This window comes from Camelus dromedarius, chromosome 5, assembly GCF_036321535.1.
Source record: "Camelus dromedarius isolate mCamDro1 chromosome 5, mCamDro1.pat, whole genome shotgun sequence".
Classification (NCBI taxonomy): Eukaryota; Metazoa; Chordata; class Mammalia; order Artiodactyla; family Camelidae; genus Camelus; species Camelus dromedarius.
Window position 1 is genome coordinate 8818366 of NC_087440.1, and position 24496 is coordinate 8842861.

General features: G+C 34.2%; 1 protein-coding gene across 1 annotated transcript in view; it reads left to right on the plus strand.

The window, feature by feature from the left end:
- Nucleotides 1–24496, plus strand: part of ADAM10 (ADAM metallopeptidase domain 10) — a 108199-nt gene that overhangs the window by 39916 nt on the left and 43787 nt on the right. The window contains exons 3-5 of the mRNA XM_010979947.3: nt 3873–3991; nt 5942–6100; nt 24303–24400. Coding sequence (XP_010978249.1) covers nt 3873–3991; nt 5942–6100; nt 24303–24400 — 376 coding nt within the window. The remainder of the gene's footprint in view (nt 1–3872; nt 3992–5941; nt 6101–24302; nt 24401–24496) is intronic.

The following is a 24496-nucleotide window of genomic DNA, read 5'->3' on the forward strand; positions in this document are numbered from 1 at the left end:
CCTCATTGTAGTTTTGATTTGTACTTCTCTGATAAATAGTGATATTAAGCATCTTTTCATGTACTTTTTGGCCATCTGTATGTCTTCTTTGCAGAAATGCCTGTTTAGGTCTTCTGCCCATTTTTGATTGGGTGGTTTTTTGTTGTTGTTGTTGTTGTTGTTATTGAGTTATAAGAGTTGCTTGTATATTTTGGAAATTAAGCCCTTGTCAGTTGCATCATTTGCAAATATTTTCTCCCAATCCATAGGTTGTCTTTTCGGTTTGTTGATTGTTTCCTTTGTTGTGCAAAAGGCTTTAAGTTTAGCTAGGTCCCATTTGTTTATTTTGCTTTTTATTTCTTTTGCCTTGGGAGACTGACCTAGGAAAACATTGCTATAATTTATGTCAAAGAAGGTTTTGCCTATGTTCTCTTCTAAGAGGTTTATGGTGTTCTGTCTTATGTTTAAGTCTTTGATCCATTTTGAGTTTATTTATGTATATGGTGTGAGGGAGTGTTCTAACTTCATTGATTTACATGGGGCTATCTGGTTTTCCCAACGACACTTGCTGAAGAGACGGTCTTTTCTCCATTGTATATTCTTGCCTCTTTTGTCAAAGATTAGTTGACTGCAGGTGTGTGGATTATTTTGGGGCTGTCTATTCTGTTCCATTGATCCCTACATCTGTTTTTGTGCCAATACCACAAAACTGTTCTGATTACTGTAGCTTTTTAGTATTGTCTGAAGTCTGGGAGGGTTATGCCTCCAGTTTTGTTCTTTTTCCTCAGTGTTGCTTTGGCAATTCTGGGTCTTTTATGGTTCCCTATAAATTTTAGGATTATTTGTCCTCATTCCAGAATACAGTGATTTTTATAAGGCAGTGTTCACTGTAGTTTTTCTGGCCTGTGGGCCAAAATTTTAAACAATTAAAGAATCAGGTTATGTTTTCATATTGTTTTTTATTCAAGGCTTGTTGAGAAGCTGGGAAGGTAGAAGGTGTTTCTTAACTAATTATTATTATTATTTTATAATGTGTTATCTGACAGGAATATTACAAAGAATTTATAATTCATATAAACATTGTAATATTTATATAATGACATTTAATAAATAAATATTATAACTATATAAATGTTAAAATAACATAAAGATACGAACTATCAAACAGATGGTATGGACTTAAAATTAGGGAACTGGAATCTAATGTCTTAGTTAATGGAATAAATTATGTCCATTTTCTGAGTATTCATTTGTAGTTTATCTGTTTCATAGATTGTGACAGACTTTAATTCAGTCTGTCTTCTTCTTCCATTTATCTGCCTTCCAGGCTCACTGTTGTTCCATTCCCTCTTTGTTGATAAGTGTTTTAGATGCAAATTAGTTTTGATATTAATAAGAGTAGTGCATTTTGAGGATATGCTCTAAATTTGATTTTTTGTTTTATTATCTATACAGCTTCTTGACTTTGTACATGGATAATTGAAAACTGATTTTATATATGGTTTCAATCCAATTTAAATCAATACTGAAAGTAATATTTTGTATATATGAGGTGATTTTCCTGTTAAGTCAGTATCAGGGTTGGAAGGAGCCTGCTCAAGTGTTGTTAAATTCTTTCTGTTATAACATCCCTCTAGGGTTGCTATCTGCTTGCATATAAAACTAACTTTTCTGGTTGGGGATATAGCATAGATTGTTCTTATATTGAACTTAAATGTCTTTCTGAAGCTCTTACTCCCCATGCCTCCATGTTTTTTTGCCACATAGAGTACTAATGCCCTTGCTTATAGTGGTTTTATGGTACAACAGTTTTGCTGAAAAATAAATCCTGAGTGATACATACTCAGTCCTTGGACATTTTTACTGTTTAGTCTGTTTAACAAAGATATTCTTTTAGAGGTAGTATTTATTATAGTAACTTATAAGTATATATAATGATAAATTAATGATTTTTCAAAATAATTGTGATCTCTTAAAAATAATTTATGTATTTATACTTACATATGTGATCAAGAATTTCCTGTCTATTGGTAAAAACAATTTTGTGAGAAGACAGGATGTGCAACAAGAATTCAGGCAGCATTCCTGTTTGTTTAGGATAGTCTGTCATTAACTTTGTCTTTGGAGTTCCCATCTGGAAGATGTGTTTGGCTTTGTTGATTACTTGCTGCAGTAGATTGGAACCTTGAGACTCTAAGGATGCCTTTTCTAGCCTATGGTCCTTGTCACAGCACCTGGGAAGCCCTAGGAGTTTTTTGATGAGAGTTTTAAGCAAGTAGAAAATGAGTGCTGCCTCAGAATAAAAGGTTACCAAGATTGATAGGAAATTAAGGAAAAAAGGATAAAATAGACAATGTTCAAAAAGGCTTATACTTTCTGAAGCTAATGAGTATACCCTGTTGTCTCCTATTCACTTGAAAATGAGTTGATTTTTTTCTTTAGGAACAACTTTATTGAATTATAATTTGCAATAAGTAAAATATAGTTACTTCAAGTGTATAGTTTGAGTTCAGTTTTGACAGATGTATATACTTGTATACCTACCATTCCAGTCAAGGTGTAGAACGTTTTCCATCATAGCAAACAAACATTTCTTCCTTCTCTTTTGCTCTTTGTCTTTCTTCTCTCCAAGCAATCACTGATCTGCTTTCTGTCACTACAGATAGATTTTGCTTATTCTGCAATTACATACGTATGAAATTATACTATGTGGATTCTTTTGTGTCTCATAAAAGTACCTATTTGTAGTAGTTTGATAAGTTTATTAGTGAATAGTTTGCCATTGTTTGAATAAGCCACAGCCCTCTTCTGTCTTTACTTGCTGGTAGACATTTAGGGTATTTGCAGTTTTGGCTGTTAATGAGTAAAGCTGCTTTGGACATTTGTGTCCAGTTCGTGTGGACATGTGTTTTATGTTTTCATTTCTCTTGGAGTAGAATTGTGTGCCATAGAGTTTTTATATGTTTAACTTTATAAAAAACTGCCAATTTTCCAAAGTGACTGCACAGTTTTGTACTTACACCAGCAGTGTGTGAGAATTCCAATGATTCCATATCCTACTAACATTGGAGGTTGGCCAGTTGAAGACTTTGGTTCAGATTTATTGAGCAGAAATTGTGCTATATGCAGACTTTTATGGCAATTAGAAAAGAGACTTGATACAGTGTTTATTAGTAATGATAGCCAATTTATTGGTCTTTCCCTTTCCTTTCTAAAGGACAGTTAGAATGAGTGTGATTTCATTAATATCACGGTCCTTTGAGTTTGGATCTCCAAATTTAACTGAGAAAGGTCTAAAAATAATTAGAAGAATTAGATGCCACAGGGAAAAATTAAGGAATTGAAAAGTTGTGTGTATGTGTGTACACCTGTCTCTATGTGTGTCTGTCTGTGTGTCTGTATGTGTGTAAGAGAACATGCATACTTGCTTCTCTGAGAAGAGATGTTAAGTATCTGAATAGATTCCAGTTTCCTATATATTATCTCATTTGGGTTGTGAAAAGTAGGGGAAATGGCGGAGCTGTGAAATTACTAAGGAGGGAAGACAGGTAGTGGTGAGTAACAGCAACTGGATCAAGAAGCTTGTTTTTATCTCCAAACAACTTAGTTGCTGTTGGAATGATCTTGTTATGTAGGAATCAGCCTGTAAGCTTTTATTTTTTAGTATCTCTTTGGTGGTTACTATTTAATTGTATGTAATTAAAAGTTGTATCACAGCTGTTAGGTTGAATTTTAGAGCAGAATTTTTATAAGAAAATCTTGGTCAGTATATTTCCCAAATAGACAAATTACGTAAACAATTCACATTTTGCATATTTTTTTATTTAAAAAATAATTGTTTAAATTTGGATCCTTTTAATTTCATTTTTTCCCCTCTCCCACTCTTTTTGTAGACATTTCAACCTACGAATGAAGAGGGACACTTCCCTTTTCAGTGATGAATTTAAGGTGGAAACATCAAATAATGTACTTGATTATGATACCTCTCATATTTACACTGGACATATTTATGGTAAGTTGGACCTTAAAAGAACTCTTTTCTCTAACTTTTTTTCCTACTCAAGGAAATACGTATATTTTGAAGTGTAGGCAAATATTTCAGAAAGATGGGACAAATCCTGAGGAGAATCAAGTATATCATGAAGAGTGAGGGTCTTTGAAGAATGAAGTAATTCTTGGGTCTTCCTTTACATATCTGTTTAATATGGAACTGTGCAGTGTCTGGGCTTCTGAAAGGTGTGCAGTTTTGACTCTCATTCCCTCCAAGCTGTTAGATTTTTAAAAATTTTTTAATGATTTATATAATTTTCTAATCTTTCAAGCAAGATGACTTAACTGTACTTTATAAGGAAAGAAGAAAACTCTAAAAGAAAATTGTAAAGATCATCCTGACTGCCAAAGATACTGTGTAAAAGTCATTCATAGGAAAATCGTCCCAGGGCCTTCCTGCCTCAGAATCTATTTGCTTTTTGTTCACAATTCTAACACGTTTCTCTTACTTCAACAGATAAAAAGGTATCAGGGCAGTAAGAGGCACACCTAACCCAGTAGAAAGTTACATTTGACAGCTTAGGTAGTGTGGAAAGAACAGAACAATTCGTGGAACTCATAAAAAAGCTAAAAATTCGAAGTGTTCTGGAGATATTATGGGCAAAATATCATTGTGTTATAACTCTGCATTGATAAATATTCCAGATGATCCTGATTAATTAAGACAAAGTTAACTGAAAGTTAAATTTTATTTCTACATATTACAGATATTTCTTCTCAGAATCCTAACATGAAAAATTAAGTGCTTCAGGAAATGTTATTTTTTAATTATGCTCGATAAGTTAGGCATTTCTATACTTAAAATTACTTGTTTGCAGAGTAAGCCTCGTTAATAAATTAAAAGTTTGTTTGTGTTCTTATAATTCTGTAATGGAAAAGGAAAGTGTTTTTCCATAGGTCTAGATTTCTAATGTCAGACTATAGTTTTCTATTATTTTCTTACTCATTTATCTTGCTGGGAAGTAATTTAATAGCCTCTGCCCCTCCTGCTCCTCTCTTTTTTTTGCTCGATGGTAGTCAAGAAGAGTACAAGACTCAGTGAATTTGCAGATAAAAATTATACCATTTAAAATACAAATGTCTTGGGCTCTTTGCTTCAGCCTATGACTAATTTAAAGTCAACTAATACTAATTTATAAATTAGAAATTACAGAAAACCTGAGTTTTGTTTTAATGAGAAGATTTTAAAAGATAAATTAAACTTTTAAAGCCCCTTCTACTTCCCACCTCTTCATATCATTTGATATTAGGTGCTCAGATTTTCTTTGCGACTATATTAAAAACCAATCTACCTTTTTCCTTGTTATTTTCTTTCCTTAAAGAAATATAATTGATAGGACAATATTATGACTCTTTTCCCAGTATCTTAAAAAGGATTGTTCAAATTGCTTCTGAAATATTTGTACTCTTACTTAAAAATGTGTTTATAAAATCTAGAGGTGGTAAAGAAGCCAAAAGGCTCCTGCAGAATATATTAAGTGGGGAAAGGCACTTTCTTATGGCAGTTAGAGCAAAAATTCAAAAAATAATTCAGTGTCTTTATTTTGGAAGTGTGTATTTTATCAGTGGATCTCCTTACTTTTTTCCAAGTTTAAGTTAATTTAATAGTCGTTTATTGAATGACTACTGCATACATGCCAGGCAGTGTATTAGGTGCTAGGAACGTGATTGTCAACAAAACAGATGTTTCATTTTTCATTGTTGTTACTAGTAATTGCATATATTTTAAGTAAGTACTAGTTGTTGTTCACATCTCAAATTAAAGTTGATATATTTCATGTGAAAATTAATTTCCCCAGTAAATTTGTGTTTAGGTTTTTTTCAGAGTATAAGCATGGTTTTTTTAAAGGAGAATGAATTTAACATTCATGTGAAAGTTAAACTTTTAAGAGTTTGTTGCTTTTCCTAATAGGTGAAGAAGGAAGTTTTAGCCATGGGTCTGTTACTGATGGAAGATTTGAAGGATTCATCCAGACTCGTGGTGGCACATTTTATGTTGAGCCAGCAGAGAGATATATTAAAGACCGAACTCTGCCATTTCACTCTGTCATTTATCATGAAGATGATATTAGTAAGTACTTAAGTTTTATGATGTAGCCCTTTGCAAAAAGGCATATAAATAGATAAAACTATGTGGAGACAAATGAAACCTGAGCTATTTTCTTTCCTAAGCTGTTAATCAGGCTAGAAAACAGTTTCACAAGCAAAATCTCAATTGAGTGAATAATAGATCTGTATAATGAGCCAATATCACTGTCACTCTATGCCAGTACTACTTTGTTAATAGGATGTAATCAATTCTACTTGAACTATGAGACAACCAATTCTGATGGAATGGGAAATTCTACATTCTGATATCATCCGATTATTTAATGTTGTAATGTCTTTGTGTGTGTGGCCTACTGAGGTATCATCTTCTTATGTAAATTTCAGTGTAGATATTTGCATAGTATTTATGGAATATTTTAGGTAATTTTGTAATTTCTAAACCCTTTGAGTATTTCTTTTCGGAATCTTGAAATGACTTGACTTCAGCTTGACAATACTCCAGATTTATCATTATAGATTTTGTTCTTTATATGATGGTATTTTTGGGAGAATTCTTTTCCTGTGTTTTAAGAGTAAAAAAAGCTATTTAGATTTCACCTTTTAATTCTACCATTTCTATTTACCCATAGTCATCTAAACATGAGACTGCTTTAGTGAAATGACCCAGAAATACGTATGTCTAATTTATATGCCTCTCAAATACTCATGTTTTAATTTGACTGTAAGAAGACTAATCTCTCAGTTTTTGCCTATTTTCCTTATTTGACAGCTTCCAGGCTTCATTTTCCTTTCTATAGTTAGAAATTTGTTGTCAGTGATTTCATTCTCAGTCCTAGTAATGTACTGGAAAGTCGTAACTTTTGACTTTTTGCTCCATCAGTTCTGACAGTTTCTGTAAGTAAGTCTGTCCAACTGCTTGTCATCTCTGATGCTGTTACTATAGAAAAATAGCATAATTTTTCTAGGTAGGATTTGTTTATGATTTTAGCCACTTGCTAAATCATAAATTCATTAATGCTCCTTGCCCACATTTCCACTCACACATCTTTGCTTCCTTCTCCAGTTTCCTCTCCTGGTGTTTCAGACTCTCTCCAAGCTGAGTCCTCCTTCACAAGTTAGAGTATGAATTCCTGTGTCTTCCTTTCTTTCTGCCAACAGAGTTATCATCTACTTGATTTGTATGTTACTTTGTAATTCTCTTAGTAATTTAATTTAATCTTTTTGCAGGCTTACCTCTCCCCTATCAGGGTGTGTAAGTTCTCCAACTGTAGTTTCTGTTTCTTTTGCTCCTTTAACATTCCAGATACCACTTATCTCTGGAACGGTTTCTTCATTGATACCTAGTAAAGTCTTGAAACATTTTCCTTATAATGTTTTCTCAAAATCAAATAAGACCTCTGGGAAAGGAAGAACAGAAAGGGAGTGATTGACAGATTTTCAACTCATGTTTTCCTTCCCATCAAATTGTAATCAGGCATTTTCTTTTGCTTTATGCTTCCCATTAGTATCCTCTACGTGTTCTGCCTTTTATGATTTCTATTATTGTGTCTTCTCTCTCTTGTTTCATTTCTTCTCTCATCTCCTAGTATGGAGTTTAAGCATATTCTGCTCTTCTTTTCGTACTTTATTTCTTCCTTGTCATGATTGCATTTTCCCACTTTACATCTTATGGTAACTTTCAAATATCTCTCTTTATTTCAACCTTTCTTTTTCCCCGAAGTTGATGAGTTTGCTTGGAGGATGAATGACATTGGCTGCAACTTGGTTTTCTGTTCCTCTTGGCATTTAACTTTACCATTGATTTTAGCTCTTAACTTTCCTTGTCTAAGTATGTGTTCATGGTAAGGAGACCTTTTCATGTTCTATTTATTATATGCCAATTGTGGTATTAGAGCTTAAAAATAGTAATGTTCAGAGTGATTTTTATTTGTAACTTTCTACAGTTAAATGGAAATATAATGATATGAGGATGAGAAGGAAGGAATTACCTTAAACAGAGGTTTTAATGCCTATAATTACCAGACAATAACTAGACAACTACTTATGAAAAACGATCTGAAAATCGTCAGGTTAACCGTGGTTTATGAAGATAACCACGTGTTAACCTTTTATTTCTGAGTAGTTGCTATATTCTAGATTCTAGACCAAGAGTTGGCATATTTTTTCTGTAAAGGGCCAGGTAATGAATATTTTGGTTTTGTGGGCCATATTAACTACTACAACTAAATTTGGCCATTATATTGCAAAAACAGCCTTGGAAAATGGATGAATGAATGAGTATGGCTATGTTCCAGTAACACTTTAGTTATTGTCACTTCAGTTTCATATAAAATTTCATATAATATTTACATGACACAAAATATTATTTTAATTTTTTTCAACCATTTGAAAATATAGAAACCATCTTTAGCTTTCATACCTAACAAAAGGACTCATTTATCTGCAGGCTGTTGTTTGCCTACCCTGCTTCTAGAGAGTGGATAGATAAGTTTACGTTTTTGAAAAAAATTGAAATATAATTGATATACAGTATTATATTAGCTTCAGGTGTGTAATGTTAATTTAATGTTAAATACATTATGAAATCATTATCACCACTAAGTCTAGTAACACCTGTCACCATTTAAAGTTATTACTGTATTTATTATGGACTATATTCCTTATGCTTTGTATTACCTCCTCATGACTTACTTATTTTACAGCTGGAAATTTGTCCCTCTTAATCTTAAACTTTCATCCAATCCCTTACTCCCTTCCCTCTGGCAACCACCAGTTTGTTCTCTGTATCTGAGTCTGTTTCTGTTTTGTTTGTTCATTAGTTTTGTTTTTTGAGATTTTACATGTAAGTGAAATCACATGCTGTTTTTCTAGGTTAAATTTACTTTTAATTGGCCCTTTAACCTCTCCGTATGTAATACTTGAGGTTCTAATAGCAGTAGTAGTAGTGGTGGTGGTGGTGGTGGTGAAAGTAATTATTGCTATTTAATGTATACCTGGCACTATATAAAGTTCTTTGCTTGCATTATTTTGCTTAATCTTCATAGTAACCCTTTGAGGTATATAGGTGCAAATGTTATCCCCACTTTGTAGATGAGGAAACTAGCAGAAGACTTAACATCATTTGATTGTGGATCTCATGTACTTAACCTTGTGCTTTTCTGCTTCATACCTGGAAGAAAGCTGTAAATTCTCACTGTCATTATTCCAAGAATTTCTGGTTCTTTTCTGGAATTTGTAAGCCTACCTAAAATCACACATTTGCATCTATTGCTTTTTGAGTCAAATTTTTCCTTAACATATTATCAATGGATGTTTTATTTCACAACTAATTAAAAGGAGAGGATGTTCCCTTAATATATATTATTATTTTCATATAATTTGCTTAAATGCCAGTAATTTATTTTTACAATTGAAATACTGCTTGATTGTTTAGATCAATTGTGTATATACTTGAGTGAATTTGGTGTCCGTATATGTGTTATTTTCAGCAGAAGCAAATGACAGGGGAGGCACACCAGCTCGGCTAGCAGTTCTGATAAGAATCTGGCTGCCTTCTTACTAATACGTTTTTGCAGCTCTAGGTGTGAATATATGAAACCACCGTGGAAAGTGATACTACTATTCTGGAGGACCTTAGGGAGTGGCTTCTGAGACTGTACCAGAACACAGAGACAGTTTTAAATATTTAATAACTATATGCTTTGATACCCAGTTAGATGTGAAGGTGATAACTACATGTAGTTATTAGCTTAAAATTCACACTTGTTCAATTCTGTACTTAGGTGGTAAAAAGCACCGTCTCCTAGGACAGAGAAGTGTGAACAGTTATGACAGGGTAAGAATGCTATTTAGTCCTCTGCCCCTTAGTCCAGTTTATTTTAAAGAAACTGGGAAAAAAAAATTGTCCCATAAATTATACTGTTAATCTTACTAATGTGAACAGCTTTTAGGAATGACTGTATGATTGCTTGGAATTGTTAGTTGTAAATAGTGTACTGTTGTACCGTTTTGTGTCCTGCCTTTGAGAGGCACAGTTCTAAGTAGTTTTTCCATGCTGTACTTATAAGGAAATACTTCATCTCTGAATTAAAAGATACTTTAAGTAAATCTATGAAACTGCAGAGTATGAGTGTTTAGGTTTATTTTTTCACCTCATATTTATTTTCCTTTGTGTGGTGTAGGAAGGCCCCAAGAGCTTGACCTTGCCCGTGTCTCCCAGTAGTAGGACACTCCTGCCTCCAGCCTGTGCGCTAGCTGTAACCATACTTAACCACTTTTTTCTCATGCTTCAGGGGGAAGACTCCTTACTTCTTGTTGTAAAAATTGAGACTATTAAACTTTACTTAACTATTTCAAGGTGAAGCCCTCATTTATGTGGAGGCCTCTTCATTTGTGAAACTTCAGGATATTGCTTTTAATAAACCTTGAAAGAATCAATTAGTTTGATACTGTGTTTTTGAAGTTGTGGACATAATGTGTTTTGTTACAGTCACTAAGACTTCTCACTCTTTTTGTGTCACTATTAGTGGGAAGGAGGGACAAAGGACAGAAGGAAAAGAGGGAAGGAAGAATTGAATTGAAAAGTGTTAACAATGACTAGCATTGTTCAAATCCGATTGATAATATTCTTCCAGAAGTAACAGGAAGTTCTGAGGACGGTCTCAAAAAGTTTCTGGCCATGCTTAAGATACAGTCTGGAGCTTGGAAATATGCTTATGCATATCAAGTTGCGATATACTGTGGTGGACACTTGGAAAGATTGAGGAATGGAGTGTTCTGATTTATAATTCAATAGCAGGATTATCTACCTGATTTAACACTGTGACTGGAAGTGCCCATGACTTTAGAATTCCCACAGTATCCACAAGTTTATTGGTTAATCTCTTTACTATATATTTTAATTCACATGCTTTACTAAGTATTGATGTTAAATACTTAATTTTCTTAAATGTAGTGACAATATTTGAAAAAAATATGAAAACTTAGAGGCATTGTTAATTGTTTTTGCTTTTTCTCCCTTGATCAGTCTCTAGGGAAATATAAATTAATTTCTCCAAACAATTCACAGGCACAAAGGAAGAAGAGTTGAGAAGTCCATGAGAAATGGTAGATATTTAAAAAATAATATTTAATTAGAAATGTTAAATATTGGAAACATTTAAAAAAAAAAAACAGGTAAAAAGAGACAGTGAGGGGTTTAAGTGTTTTGCAGAATTTGCAGAAAATGTGCCCAGCCCTTTCATACTTTGTCAGAATTTATTTTATTTTATTCACGTAAATAAGACTCGAGTTGAGAACATTTAATTAATTAATTTATTCTGTATATGTATATATTTTTTATTGAAGTACAGTCCACAGTGTTGTGTCAGTTTTGAGAACAATTTAGATCAAGACCTTTTTGATTTGTCACCATATATATAAATTTGCATATATATTTATTTTAAAACATAAATAGAAAATATTTTACCTGCATAAATGATCATTTCAGAAACATAAGATTATTTGAAAATTACAAAACTCTTATATTGTAGAACAGCTTTAAAACTCATCCTAGGAAATAAAATTATATTTGAAAATTTTATTTTTTTTTCTGAAAATTATCACCTCATGATTTTGTTTTGCAGTGTTTGAAGTTTGTTTTTCCAAAGAAATTGAATAAGGAATTCAACTTATTGTACAAACTGAACATTGCATTTAAAGATGCAGTTTTGAATATAGTTCTCAATAAACTGTCAAGTCAAATGTTTGAGAATTTGGAAAAAAGTTTGTAGACATTTGATTTGGTAGTAAGGAATTAATTTGAAAGTTTTAAATTAAGACTTCATAATCATGTGCATTTTAAAAATACAGGTTTTTCCTTTTGGGGGCATTGTTTCTTCATTATGCCTTATCAACAAACTGTTATGGGAAATAGAGCTGTCTGGAGTGGACTAGAAGATTGATGAGTATTGAATTTAATAGAATTCTGTAACTTTACTACTCTTGTAAAAGGCAATAAAGTTATTTCAAAATCCTAAGTTTAAAAGATGATGGAAACTGAAGCCTAAAGGGTCTTAAACAACTTAAGCTGACCAGATATAGTCATGACAAGGATCCATGTCTCCTGGCTTCTACTCCAGTACTTTATTAGTTAGAAAGTTAGGAGAGACTAGTTTAAAGGTGGTTAAAGTCAATGGATGTAATAACAGTAAAGACAGTTATTGTAAGGATTAAAAAAAAAACAAAAAACACCCACTAGGAGAAAGCTAAGGCTTTGTCTTTGGTATCATTATTGATTTGCAGAAGTGTAGCTGTGTTTGCTACTGAAAAATAGAGTAAATTTACATTTTAGGTTCAACTTTTATGAGTGATGAGTTGTAGAAAAACTAGTAGAAATGCCATTTAAGAGTATATGTATGTGTATGTTCTAGGGATAAATGGAGCTAATAAGACTCTGGTTTTTCACATCTCTTATAGTACAATTCAGTGCATGGTGTTTATGCCAGTGACCATGTGAGTGTGCCTGAGGACACTGGTCCGGGACTTGGACCCCCCAAAAGAGCTCTTTCTAAAGAAGCATTGTGATATCTGATTTATTATAAAAATGTTAAATTCTGCTCATGGTTTATAAATTTGGAGATTAAGAGATTAAATAATCTCTATAAGCAACCTTGTTATATTTATATTCAAACATTAGACTAGGAAGTCATTGATGTGGATTTTATTGGTTTCAGCAACTATAGGAAGGAAAAAATTTCCCTCTGTCCTTTTTTGGTTCTTCTAGCTAGTCTAAGAGTTAAATTGACATGAGATAGATGGAGCAAATCAGATTTAACTATGTATGTGTGGGGTCTTCATCAGAAGAATAAGACCTCAGAACAAGTTAGGCAATTGAGGTTTATATGGCATTTGAGAAGAGACGGGGCTGGGGTTTGGTATTTCAAAGGGGAGGAAAAAATGTATGGGAAATTGGAAAAGAAAATTTTCGATAAACAAATGTTTGCTATGCCATGCAGACACAGTGGGACCCAGAGAGGATTTTGGTCTCTAGTCGCTGCCTAGTTCCTCCTACCACACCTAGCCTGTATTCTTTGTAGGTATCCCTAGTGATAGTGCTCCTCGTAGACCAGGCCCTTTATTTAAATTCTTCTAGGCAGTTAAAGGAGAGGTAAAAAGAAAGATAACCTGAGGCTTCTGTTTCTTAAAAATAATCAGCCTAAAGTAATCTTCATGCCAAAGAGACAAATTTTCAGGTGGCAGATTTTGCTTGCCTACAGAATCATAGGTCACCTTTAGGTACCTTGTAGATAAACTGCTTAAAACTGTTTCAGAGTTTAATTCATTCACTCAAGTTAGTGGCAGACATGGTGGGGAGAAAGTACAAGAGGTAATGTGTCAGAACTGAGGCATGGCATGTGTATGAGAAAGTATTTCTCAGGGAAGTCAGAATGATGTATTAGAATAGCTTTGTGACCTTATGCAAGTAACTTACTCTTTCTGGGTCTCATTTTCTTCATGTTATAAAATAAGGCATTAATTAGATCATTAATAGTCCTTATTTCTTCTAAAATTTGATGTTTCCAAACTACTTTTCCTCTAAAGCTGGAAGTATTTTTGGTTTTGTTGATTATCAAATGACTCTTTAAAGTATACATTTTTGCATGTTAAGTAGAAGGCGAAGTGTGTCTACCACCATTAGAATTTTGGTGAATAGCCTTTTAGAGCTTACTTACTTAACCATTTTAAATCTCATTTGCAGTGTATCTTAAATTTGTTTCTATGCCAATACAGACAGCCCTGCCTTTTTCTTTTTAATAGATGTATAATATTTCAATGTTTCATTGATGAATGTATTATTTATGTGCTCATGAACATGGGCATTTAGATTGTTTGCCCTTTTGTATTGTTAAAAAAAAAAGTAGTGTACATTACCCCCCTAACATTTGTATGATTATTTGCTTAAGATTAATTCCTGGAAGTAGTATTGTCAGGTATTTAACTTTTGATACATATTTCCAGATGACTCTGAAGGTTATATGAATCTATACTCTTCTATCTAGAAATTTAACATTTATTAAATAATGGGTTAATACATAGTCTGTAGGCATATTTCTCTAATTGCTCCCCTAAAATGAAGTCGTAAAAAAAAGTACAGGATTCAGTCAAGGTTTACACATTATATTTTGTTGACACATCTCTCTAGTTGGTATTACTTTTTAAAATAGCTTTATTGAGGAAGAATTGACATACAGTTGACATTGTCGTACGTTAAGTATATAGTTTGGTAATTTTTAACAGATGTCTACATCTGTGAAACCGTCACTGTAGTTAAGATAGTGTATGTGTTGTTGACGTCCAGAAGTTTTCCTACTCAGTGTAATCCTTATTTTCTCCCCAGCCCTTTTCCCAAGCACTACCTAATCTGCAGGTTAGTTTGCATTTTCTAGAGTTTTATGTAAGTGCAATTATATATATTAAATATACATATTAAAACTGGCTTTTTAAACTTAGCTCTAGAGATGGAGTATTTTGGAAATTTGAGACAAGCCTGTAGAAACAAGAGAGTGGAAGAAATGCTCCAGTTATACATAGATTCTCTCTCCCCCAAACCACACTTATCCTCCAAGATACAATTCAGATATAATCTCCTAGAAGCCTTTTCTGTCACCTTAGTTCTGAATATCCTCTACTGCTGATTATGTGTTAGCGAGTCCTCCTTATGTTTTGAACCCAGTGTTTCCACGTTCTTGGTCATTTGATGACCTTTAAGAAGAGGCATGGAAGGAAAATAGCTGTTGGCTGAATGAGTAAATTAAATTCAACCAGTATTTAATAAACTGTGGATGACTGCAGGGAGACGTAAATCTTGGCAAATAAATACTTAAATGGAATATTTGTTTACATGTCTGACACTCCAGCTAGACTGTAAGCTCTTTGATGGTGTATATTCTTGTGTCATTTATAGCTGCATCGCTTGTGTTTGGGAAATAATAGTTTTCCCCTCCCATTACTAGTTTTATGAATATATTAATACAATTAAGAGTAATAGGAAATTTATGTGTATACAGGCCCTAATTTTGAATGTGTTCTATTTTATAGTCAATCTGTAAAGTAGTTAGGGTCTTAGAACACACTTTTCCTGTAGGAACAGTTTTAAATGGTAGACAGTGCCTAGTTAACTGCAGGCAGAATGTTAAAAGGTTACTGGAGTCAACAATTTGGTTAATGGTCTTTGGTTAATGGATGACCTTTGAAAAGAGGTGTGGAAATCAGCTGCTGACTGAAAAATTAAATTTAACAAGTGTTTATTGATTTGTGGGTGAAGGATTTGTACAGGGAGGATTTTTAAACCTTCAGGGGAATTCTCAGTCAATAATTGAGAATCAAAGTGTTATAAATGTGAAATGTCATCAAAGCAATGGCACACACTGCTGGGGGAGCCATTGAGGTATGTAGGAAGACGTCCCAGGAGAGGTGGCATTTGATTTGAACCTTGAAGATAGGGATAGATTTTTGACTGCTACAGATAAGAATCTATGATGACTGGGAAAGGTAACTATTACTCTGTCTGCAACGATATTTCTTTTTATCTGTCACAGCTCAGGAACTTCAGGAAAGAAAAGATACTGGCATCTTCTTTGGCCTGGCATCACCTGTTTTCTGTGTATAGGTGTACAGTCCCAAATTGGATAAAGGGAAATAACAGTCACTTTAAATCAATGTGATACAAGTTTTCATGACAAGTTTCAGTTTTAAATTTTACAGATTTAATGATAAATTAGTTAATATTATTTGAATGCCTAATCTGTGCAAGACACTTTCAGATACATTGGATACAGTGATGAACAGGGCAAAGGTTCTGTCCTAATGCACTTTAGAGTCCAGTGATGTTATTTATAATTGATCAGAATAATAGAGCAACATCTCTGCTATTGACCTGACGCTCATGTGATCCCTTTGGCCTCCAACACTAACCCTTCTTAAAAACCATGGATGGGGAGGAAGATGCCTCACTAGCTCCGTATTTCTGCCTCCTGGGAGATTTTTGTTGTGAGTGTGTGTGGGAAAGGGGACCATCTTTAGCTTTTCCTCCCCAGGGACCTTCCCCTTCTTCTGCTCTTCTCAGCCTCCTCAGAGACTGAACGTGGGGGATGGGGAATGGGGTACTAGGGAGAAAGGGACCTCTGTCCACTGGAATTAGGAGGAGGAAGGACATTTGGAGGCTCCCAGACCCATTCTTCCATTCCTCCAAACTCATCCCCTCCTCCCCACAAAAGCCTACTCTTCTTTTTGCTATGTCTCAGTGAATCCTTGTTGATTTTTGGCAACTTTGGGAATAAATTGCATTTTCATGGGCAAGGACCCCACCATCTACTCTCCAGATATTAACAAAGCAACATTTTGTACATTACCTTTTGAGGGAGTCACTCTTTTCAAAATTCAATTAATGTAATTAAAAGTTGGGTTATTTGATTAAATTTAGTGATTCATAGCATGTCATTGGAGGGATTGTATCAAGTTTTGGTGTTTAGAGAGTCATCTCATAGCAAAGGCTTTGGTCTCTGCAGTCAAATTCCTAACCCGACGGTCATGTGGAGGGAGGGTGCCTTGCTGGGAGTAGTGAGATGGCAAAGTCTACTCTAGTTAGTGAGTAGTGAGAAGTGGGTGTTTTATGCATGGCTCTGTTGCACAAAGGTCTGCGCAAAGGTCTGTAAATATTCCCCCTTCCTGGAGTGGCTGATTTAGAGTTAACTAGAGCTATTTCCTGTTTGGGGTAGTATCACAATATATGTATTATTTATATTTGTGCCTCATACAACAAAACAGAAGCAAGAGGTTGGCATGCAGAGGAGCTGGAAGAAAGGCCATAGATTTAAAGCTGATCTTTGTTTTAAATAGGCTGAATATTCTACACCAATGACTCATTCTTTGTGAAAGAATATGCTGTTTGGCCTTTTCAGGGGAACTACAGTGCATCCTATGATTTAGCATCTCAATGAGGGCTTATTCATTAGTTGAACAAAAGCTTTTTCTAGAAATGGGGATTATATTGTCAGTAATTTTAGAGGGAAAATGTCATTGTCCATTTTCATAGTTAATGTGATGACTGGGAAAAACAGGCTCTTTTTGAAGTTTTGAAAGTATGTGGGAAACATTTTATACTTGATTCCTTTTTTTCTTTTGGGAGAGATTTGTGCTGACAGATTTGAAGCATAAATAAATACTGTTTGTTGTTTTGGAAATATTTTTTTCTTAACCCTAAATATCAATCTTTCAAAAAGAATGTATGATACATAAATTTATGATATATAAAATAAACTACAAATAAACTAAACGCTCTAGCTCCTTTATTCTAGTTCTTGATGTTTCTAATGTTTAAATTATACTGTGCTAAATAAGTAATAGTTTTATTACTTTTCATTCCCCTATACATTTGTAAACAATAAGAGAGTTTTAGTATTTTGACAAAAAGTTGTGAAGGTCATGGAATAGTTGTAATTTTCCCCCTTGATTATTCAGGTCACTTGGCATAGTTTGAGCTTGCATGGTCAGTTTTAGTGCTTGTACTAATGTGGCAATGCAAGGACTGCCTGTAGTTAAATAGTGAAATAGGACTGAGAAGGGACTCCGGAAATGCAGTATCATTGCCAGATGGCATAAAGGAACTGCTTGAGGTTACAGATTATGATTTTTGAGTGAGAATATAGTCACCAGTTTCTCCTCCAGCTGCATTCAGCTGGAGGGGTACAGGTAGAGGGTTGAACTTAAACAGGTTTTGGTTAGAGTTGGGTGGGGATGGCAAGGGACTTTAAGGCAAATGCAGTGGAGTAATTATAATAAAAATTAATTACGGGGTTTAAGCTGAATAAGGAGAAAGAGAATGTCCAGTAGTGAACTGGATGGTAGCATTGGTGGATTGAAGGGGTTTTGTGATGTCTTGTTGGAGTCTAAAGAGAGTGCTCTGAAAAGATGAGTGGTGGAAAGAGAGTAAGATGTGGAAGTTGAGATTTATCAGTAATGACAGGTTCAAGAGTGTGAGCATGTGAGTGAGACGTTGAGGGTAGGAGAAGACCAGTGGAGAAAAGGTAGTATGACTGTATTGGAAGGATCATCAACGCTAGTGTCAGAGTAACTAAGAATTACGATGGGGTGGTGTCAGAGAGCATGACAGGGAGTTAGGAGCAAAACATAAGGTAATAGAGGGAAGTAGTGACTTGGAGGTAGCAAATACCTATAGTAGGTTGGAGTAGTTGAGGGTATAGTCTCCTGGCTGTGAAAGCCGGGCCCTAATGAGAATAGTCCTGATGGTCCCCAGGCAAAACATGGTAAACAGCTGTGAGTGTTTAGTGAAGTGAGGGGCAGGGGAATGTCTTCCCAAGAACAGGGAGAACTCTGGGCCCTTGATTCCTGCTGGTGTCCTCCTGATGGAGGCGAGAAATGCTGCAGAATGAATGATTCTCTTGACCCCTGCCAGATGATGGACCAGAAGAGGTGATTTTGTGAAACGTAAGTACTCTGTTGATTCCAACCAAATGCTGCCCTTTGTGGGTGGGATAGTGGCAGGGCAATCTTACTATCGAATCCAGGCCACCTTTTTACCCTGGGGAGTGATAGCCTGCTAGATGGTTGTTCTTTTCATTATTATCTGCTGGCTTCCTTTCAGCTACTGCTGATATTAGCCAAATGGCAGTATGGTATTACGTTGGTACTTGCTGGGCTTCTGACTGTGTGGAGGAGTGGTAGGAAAGAAATTCACTCGAATATCAGCTATCTCTACAGTGTCACAAATACATATATGTATGTATATACGTGTATGTTTATGTATATAAATCAACTTTACATATTTTATCAAATAGATGAGGTACCCATTAGACAGTAGTTGTTTGATTACCTTAATCTTAATGTTCAAATGCCCAGCATCGGTGCCAATGTATCAATGACAGAGAGTGCCAATGTGCTTAGTATTATTAATATCTGGAAAGTATATTTTATTGGAATACTATATAATAGGGAATGCTGATTATCTATAAATCAGATATGTATATTCTTCATTGGTTTCCCTTACCATTACGTTAAAGAAAATGATGCTACAGTTAAGATAGTGATTATTTTCTGTTCCTAAATTTTGTAAGATGTTTAGTTAAATGCTCTGTACATGTAGTTGTTCAGTGTTTGGAGGCTATAAAATTGTCTCTTCCAGAAATACTTTGTAGCAGCTCTTTTGTGCCTGTGTAGGAGCAGATTCAAAATGTATTTTATCATATGCCTTGAATGAAGGGTAAACCTAGTTTCTATAATGATTATATTATAATAATTGGTATATCTCACATTTGAATAAATTCAGGCATATCAACTGACTTCACCATATCTTGAAGTATATTAATTGAACTGAATTATATATGAAAACAAAAATGTTGTTTTGACATATGGTGGACTGACAACTAGATTGTTAATGGACCTCACAGCTTTTTGCTCTAAAACTGAAAATCTTGCATTCAGTAAATTCTCTTGAAAAGCTGTTTGAAAAATGATAATAGCACTTATTTCTCTAAGCATGCAAAATATTTAATCTGGGTGTTGCAGAGCCTCCCGGCTTCTATCTTTAGTTAAAAGATGGAATTATTACTATTGTGTGAATATCAGTCTTCAACTTAACTATATGACTGATTTTTTTGGCAAAAGTTGTGTCTTGGAATGAGTGAAAACTAGTTAAAAAGGAAAGTGTTTAGAAAACAACAATGAAAACTAACACTGTTAAACAGTTTCTGAAATGCTGGGCCAGAATTATTTTGGCCTGTCTAGGACAGGAAAAACTTGCCAAATGCCAGTGGAGATCAGATATATAATGAGTTCTATTCTACTTAACAAAAAAAGTTTTTGCTGTGTCTTAAAGGTAGTGCTATCTATAGTACTAAAAGCCCCCAAAAGAAGTGACAAAAGGCACTGAAAGCTCATTTCTCAGTATGTCAGGGTTTAATGTGAGTATCCTAATCAGGCAGCTTTTCTTTACGAAATGAGTCAGGAATCTCGGCTGCTTTACTTTGTGCCCATATTACTCTGCCATTCCCAACTTGCCTCCTACTAGCCATTCAGAAGGGGGAAAGAACATGAGAGGATCCTGGCTAGTACACTTAACTACTGCTCCCATTCCTTCAGCTAGAACTCGGTTATTTGTCACACCTAGCTTGGAAGAGAGGCTGAGAAATTTAGTCTCGCTTTGTACATAATGTACATGATGAGGAACCACAGTTTGGTCAATGACTGCCAAACTGTGCCAAGAGTAAAATGGTTTTTTCAAATAAAATATTTGAACATTTAAAAACTTTTTATTGGTTCAGTGATTGATAGGTGATATAAAGGGTTTTCAGAAGGTTGGGTATTTTGCTAAACACATTATTCCCTAATCCCTCCTGCCCCATACACTTAAAAAAAAAATTGGGGGTGTGTGTGGGGGAGGGTGTAGCTCAGTGGTAGATTGCGAGTCTAGCATGCACGAGATTCAATCCCTGGTACCTCCACCAAAAGTAATAAACAAATAGATAAACCTAAATACCTTCCCTAGATACAAACCAAACCAAACCAAACCAAAACAGATTCTTTAAAAATTTGGTGATGGTGAAATGTGAGGGATGGAGAGACTAGCTATGGTAGATGTTCAGGGAGAGTTCACCTGAAAACCAGATGTAATGATTTAATCAATGGTGCTTCTTTCGAAAGTATCAGTTAAATAGATTTTTATTTGGGAGTGGGGTCATCGATGTACATGCACCAGTGTCTGTGTTCATATCTGTGCCAGAGAGAGCAGTTTGAGTAATGAAGTTATTACGATGGTTTTAAGAAACTTCATGATAATTTTGAGCTATAGTTTTTAAAAAGCTCGTGTGTGTGTATGTGTGTGTGTGTGTGTTGTGAGATATCTAATTCAGCTCTTTATAAAATTTCATAAAATATTGCAGATATGTTTATTTCATTGAATTTAAAATAACCTAAGGTAAATGGCAAAGTAGATTCTGATTAACTTAAACATTGACTTAATAAACAAATCTAAATCAAGGCACCACAAACTGATCCATAAAGGAAGAATAAGAACAGAACGTACTAATTGAATCATAAGTTAGTTGCTTATCACTTTGGAACAGAAATTGAAATAAGCTTTTGAAAATGTATACAGTAGTCTCTTTCATTTTTCTGTGGTAAAATATTTTGTGTATCAGTACTCTATAAGCATTTTTTAACTTATTTGCTCCTGGGTCAGCAGACCCATTGCTCCTGGTTCACATTGTTATCTTGTAAGAAATAGATAAGTCCGTGATTTAAAAGAAAGTTAGCGGGGAAGGTATAGCTCGGTGGTAGAGTGCATGCCTAGCATGCACAAAGTCCTGGGTTCAATTCCCAGTACCTCTGTTCAAAAAACAAAACAAAACAAATAAACCTAAAATTACCCTTCCCCCCCATTAAATTTTTTTTTTTAAAGGAAAGTTAGTGAATGGATCAGGCCACATTTTTACTTGTTGGAGACTGGACTATCCCAGTATTGGGGTAAAATAACACCAAATGGTGGATGTATAAATAATGTCAAACTATGGACTTGGCTTCATATAACAATTAAAGCAAGTAGCAAAATTCCAAGGGATCTAAAGTCTATTAACTGAATAAGGAACTTAAGTGTGTGTGTACACTTGTCTATGAATGTGTCTGTCCTTTTTTTCTTTGCTTATTGAAATGAGTTTTCTTGGCATGGAGAAACTTCTTCAGCTGGTGGTTCAGACAAGCTAGATTCCATTAAGAATCTGGACAAGGGTCACTGGGACATTTCCATGTTAAAATTATAGTAGCAGAGGAATGCATTGTGATAATACTGCAAATCTACTAAAAGGTGAGATTGAATATCTTGGCATATTACACTGGAAAACTTTCCAGCCTTTGCGGTAGATTCTTATTAGATATATGTTGGATGGGATTGTATTTTCACTTTCCCCAAACCAACCTTTGAAACATTCAAATAATAAATATTAGATTTTTTTCTCATTCAACACTTCAGTTGTGTTAGTTTTCCACTTTGAAATCGTTTGAACTTGTTCCACCAATACTGCAACTGTTTAGTCCTAGTTTTATTTAGAACATTTCAAACTTAAAAAAAGTTAAAAGAATTATGCAATGAACACATATATCCTTCTCCCAGGTTTGCCGTTTAAAAAAACATTTTGCACTGCACGCCCCACTACCTACCACCCCGCATTGCCATACACTTTTTTTTGGGAAATCATTTGAAAGCAGATTGCAGACATCGAGAAACTTCACTGCTAAATACTTCAGCACTCATCTCCTGAGAATATGTACGTTTCCTAAATAGCTAAAATTGTGTTTCACCCCTAAACCTTAGCATTAATTCAGTAATATTATTTACTATACAGTGTATGATAAAATTTCTCCAGTTATCTTAAAATACTTTTTTTTGCCTTTGTTTATTATGTCGCTTTTAGTGTCTTAATTACTGAGCCCCTTTACACATCCCCCTCCCCAGTTCTTGACTTTTCTGTTTTTTAATAACAGAAAATTGTCATTTTTTTTCACGTGTCTAGGTCAGTGACTAATAGAATGTCCTACATTCTCAGTGTGTCTCGTTGTTTATTCATGATTAGATTCAGTTGCCATATTTTGCCAACAATACTGCGTAGGTGAAGCTGCATTTCTTACTGCATCACAAGAGGCACATAACATTGTTCTATTCTGGTAATGCTTAGTTTTATCACTGGGTAAATGAATAATAATTCCTGTTTCTCTTTGATGTGAAGGTGCCTTTCCCCATATAATTAATAACTGATCTGTAGGGTGATACCTTCAAAGACTTTAAATATCCTACATATCAGACGTCTTTCCCCCAACAGGTGTGGCAACCATTGATGATCCTTTCCTAAATCAGTTTTTACGTGTAGGGTGGTAAAATGGTAAATTTTTAAGTCTGTCGTTTCTTTCACACTTACTAATTGAGATTTTATAGCTGTTAAGGTCTTGACCTCTGATAAAAATGAATTTAAAGTTTAAATCGGAGCCGTTATATGTAGCTGTTGTATGTATGTTATATGTATATGTGTCGGTTGTCCATAATTCCTACCCTCTACCTGCCAGTTTAGATTTGTATTGTAGTATTTAACTAGTATTTCAGTGAAAAATAGGTCACTAGTGTCCGCTTTAGATTCTAGATTTACTTAAACAGTGTTTCTAACTGTAATTCTGTGTATTATATCTGTATGCTACTTAAGGATGTTTCAGTGCTTCCCCTCTCACCTAAGTCTTGGTATTTTATTTTGACAGTTCTCTTAATTATGATTACTAGATTGAATTATAAAATTTATTCATAAACTAAGGAGAACCTTAATAAGGGGGAAGTATGTGAACTTTGGGAGAGTGGAATAGACTTTTAAATAACTACACTAAATTGGACAGCTCTTTGAAAATAGAACCAATTCAGTTAAGACTAAAGTAATCACTGTTTAATTATAAAAGGAAAACAAATGATAATAAAATAGTTATTGCTTTGTAAAGCATTCACTTGAATTATACATTGAAGAAATCTAAACTCAGTCTGCTTTTACTGTGCAATGGAGCATGTTTCTAGTTTACTTTTCCTTAAGGCCAGTTGGTATTCATTGAAGGAATTCAAGCCAAATATAATATTATATCAGCCCAACGGTAGTTCAGATTAAGATGACTTTGTACATTTGCAGAATAAGAAATTTAATGTGTTTGGAGGGAAGGTTAAAAAATAATGAAGTATTATGGTAGCTCACATAGAAAAAAATGTGACAATGAATATAAATATGTTCATATATGACTGAAAAATTGTGTTCTACACTGGAGTTTGACACAACATTGTAAAATGATTATAAATCAATAAAAATTTTTTTAAAAAATGAAGTAACTTGCAGTATTAAGATGCTCTATATATCGAGAGTGAGTAAGGTTGGGAAAGTTAAACCTAGAATAAAGAGTGGTTATTGTTCTCTTTTAGAATTCACAAATCATTTGTATGACAAAAATCTAGAGGCCAATGATGTTTTATTGAAGGAGAACTTTAGAACCTGCCAGCTTTTAAAATGAGAATGACTAGCACAATACCTTTCCCAGTGGTTCTCAATAGCTTTTGTGGCTTTCATTAATTATGACAGTTAAATTTTCATTTATAAGATAATTGGTAATATCTAAACATGTGACAGTAATGACATTTCTTCTTTGTGTTTTAGGCTATCCCCATAAATATGGTCCCCAGGGGGGCTGTGCAGATCATTCAGTATTTGAAAGGATGAAGAAGTACCAGATGACTGGTGCAGAAGTAACACAGGTAAGGATTTTAATACCAGCTTTTGTTTAAGAGATAAAAATGAGCTTGGGCATATGTTCCTACATTAAAAATGTATGGTCTAGGATATATAAAAGA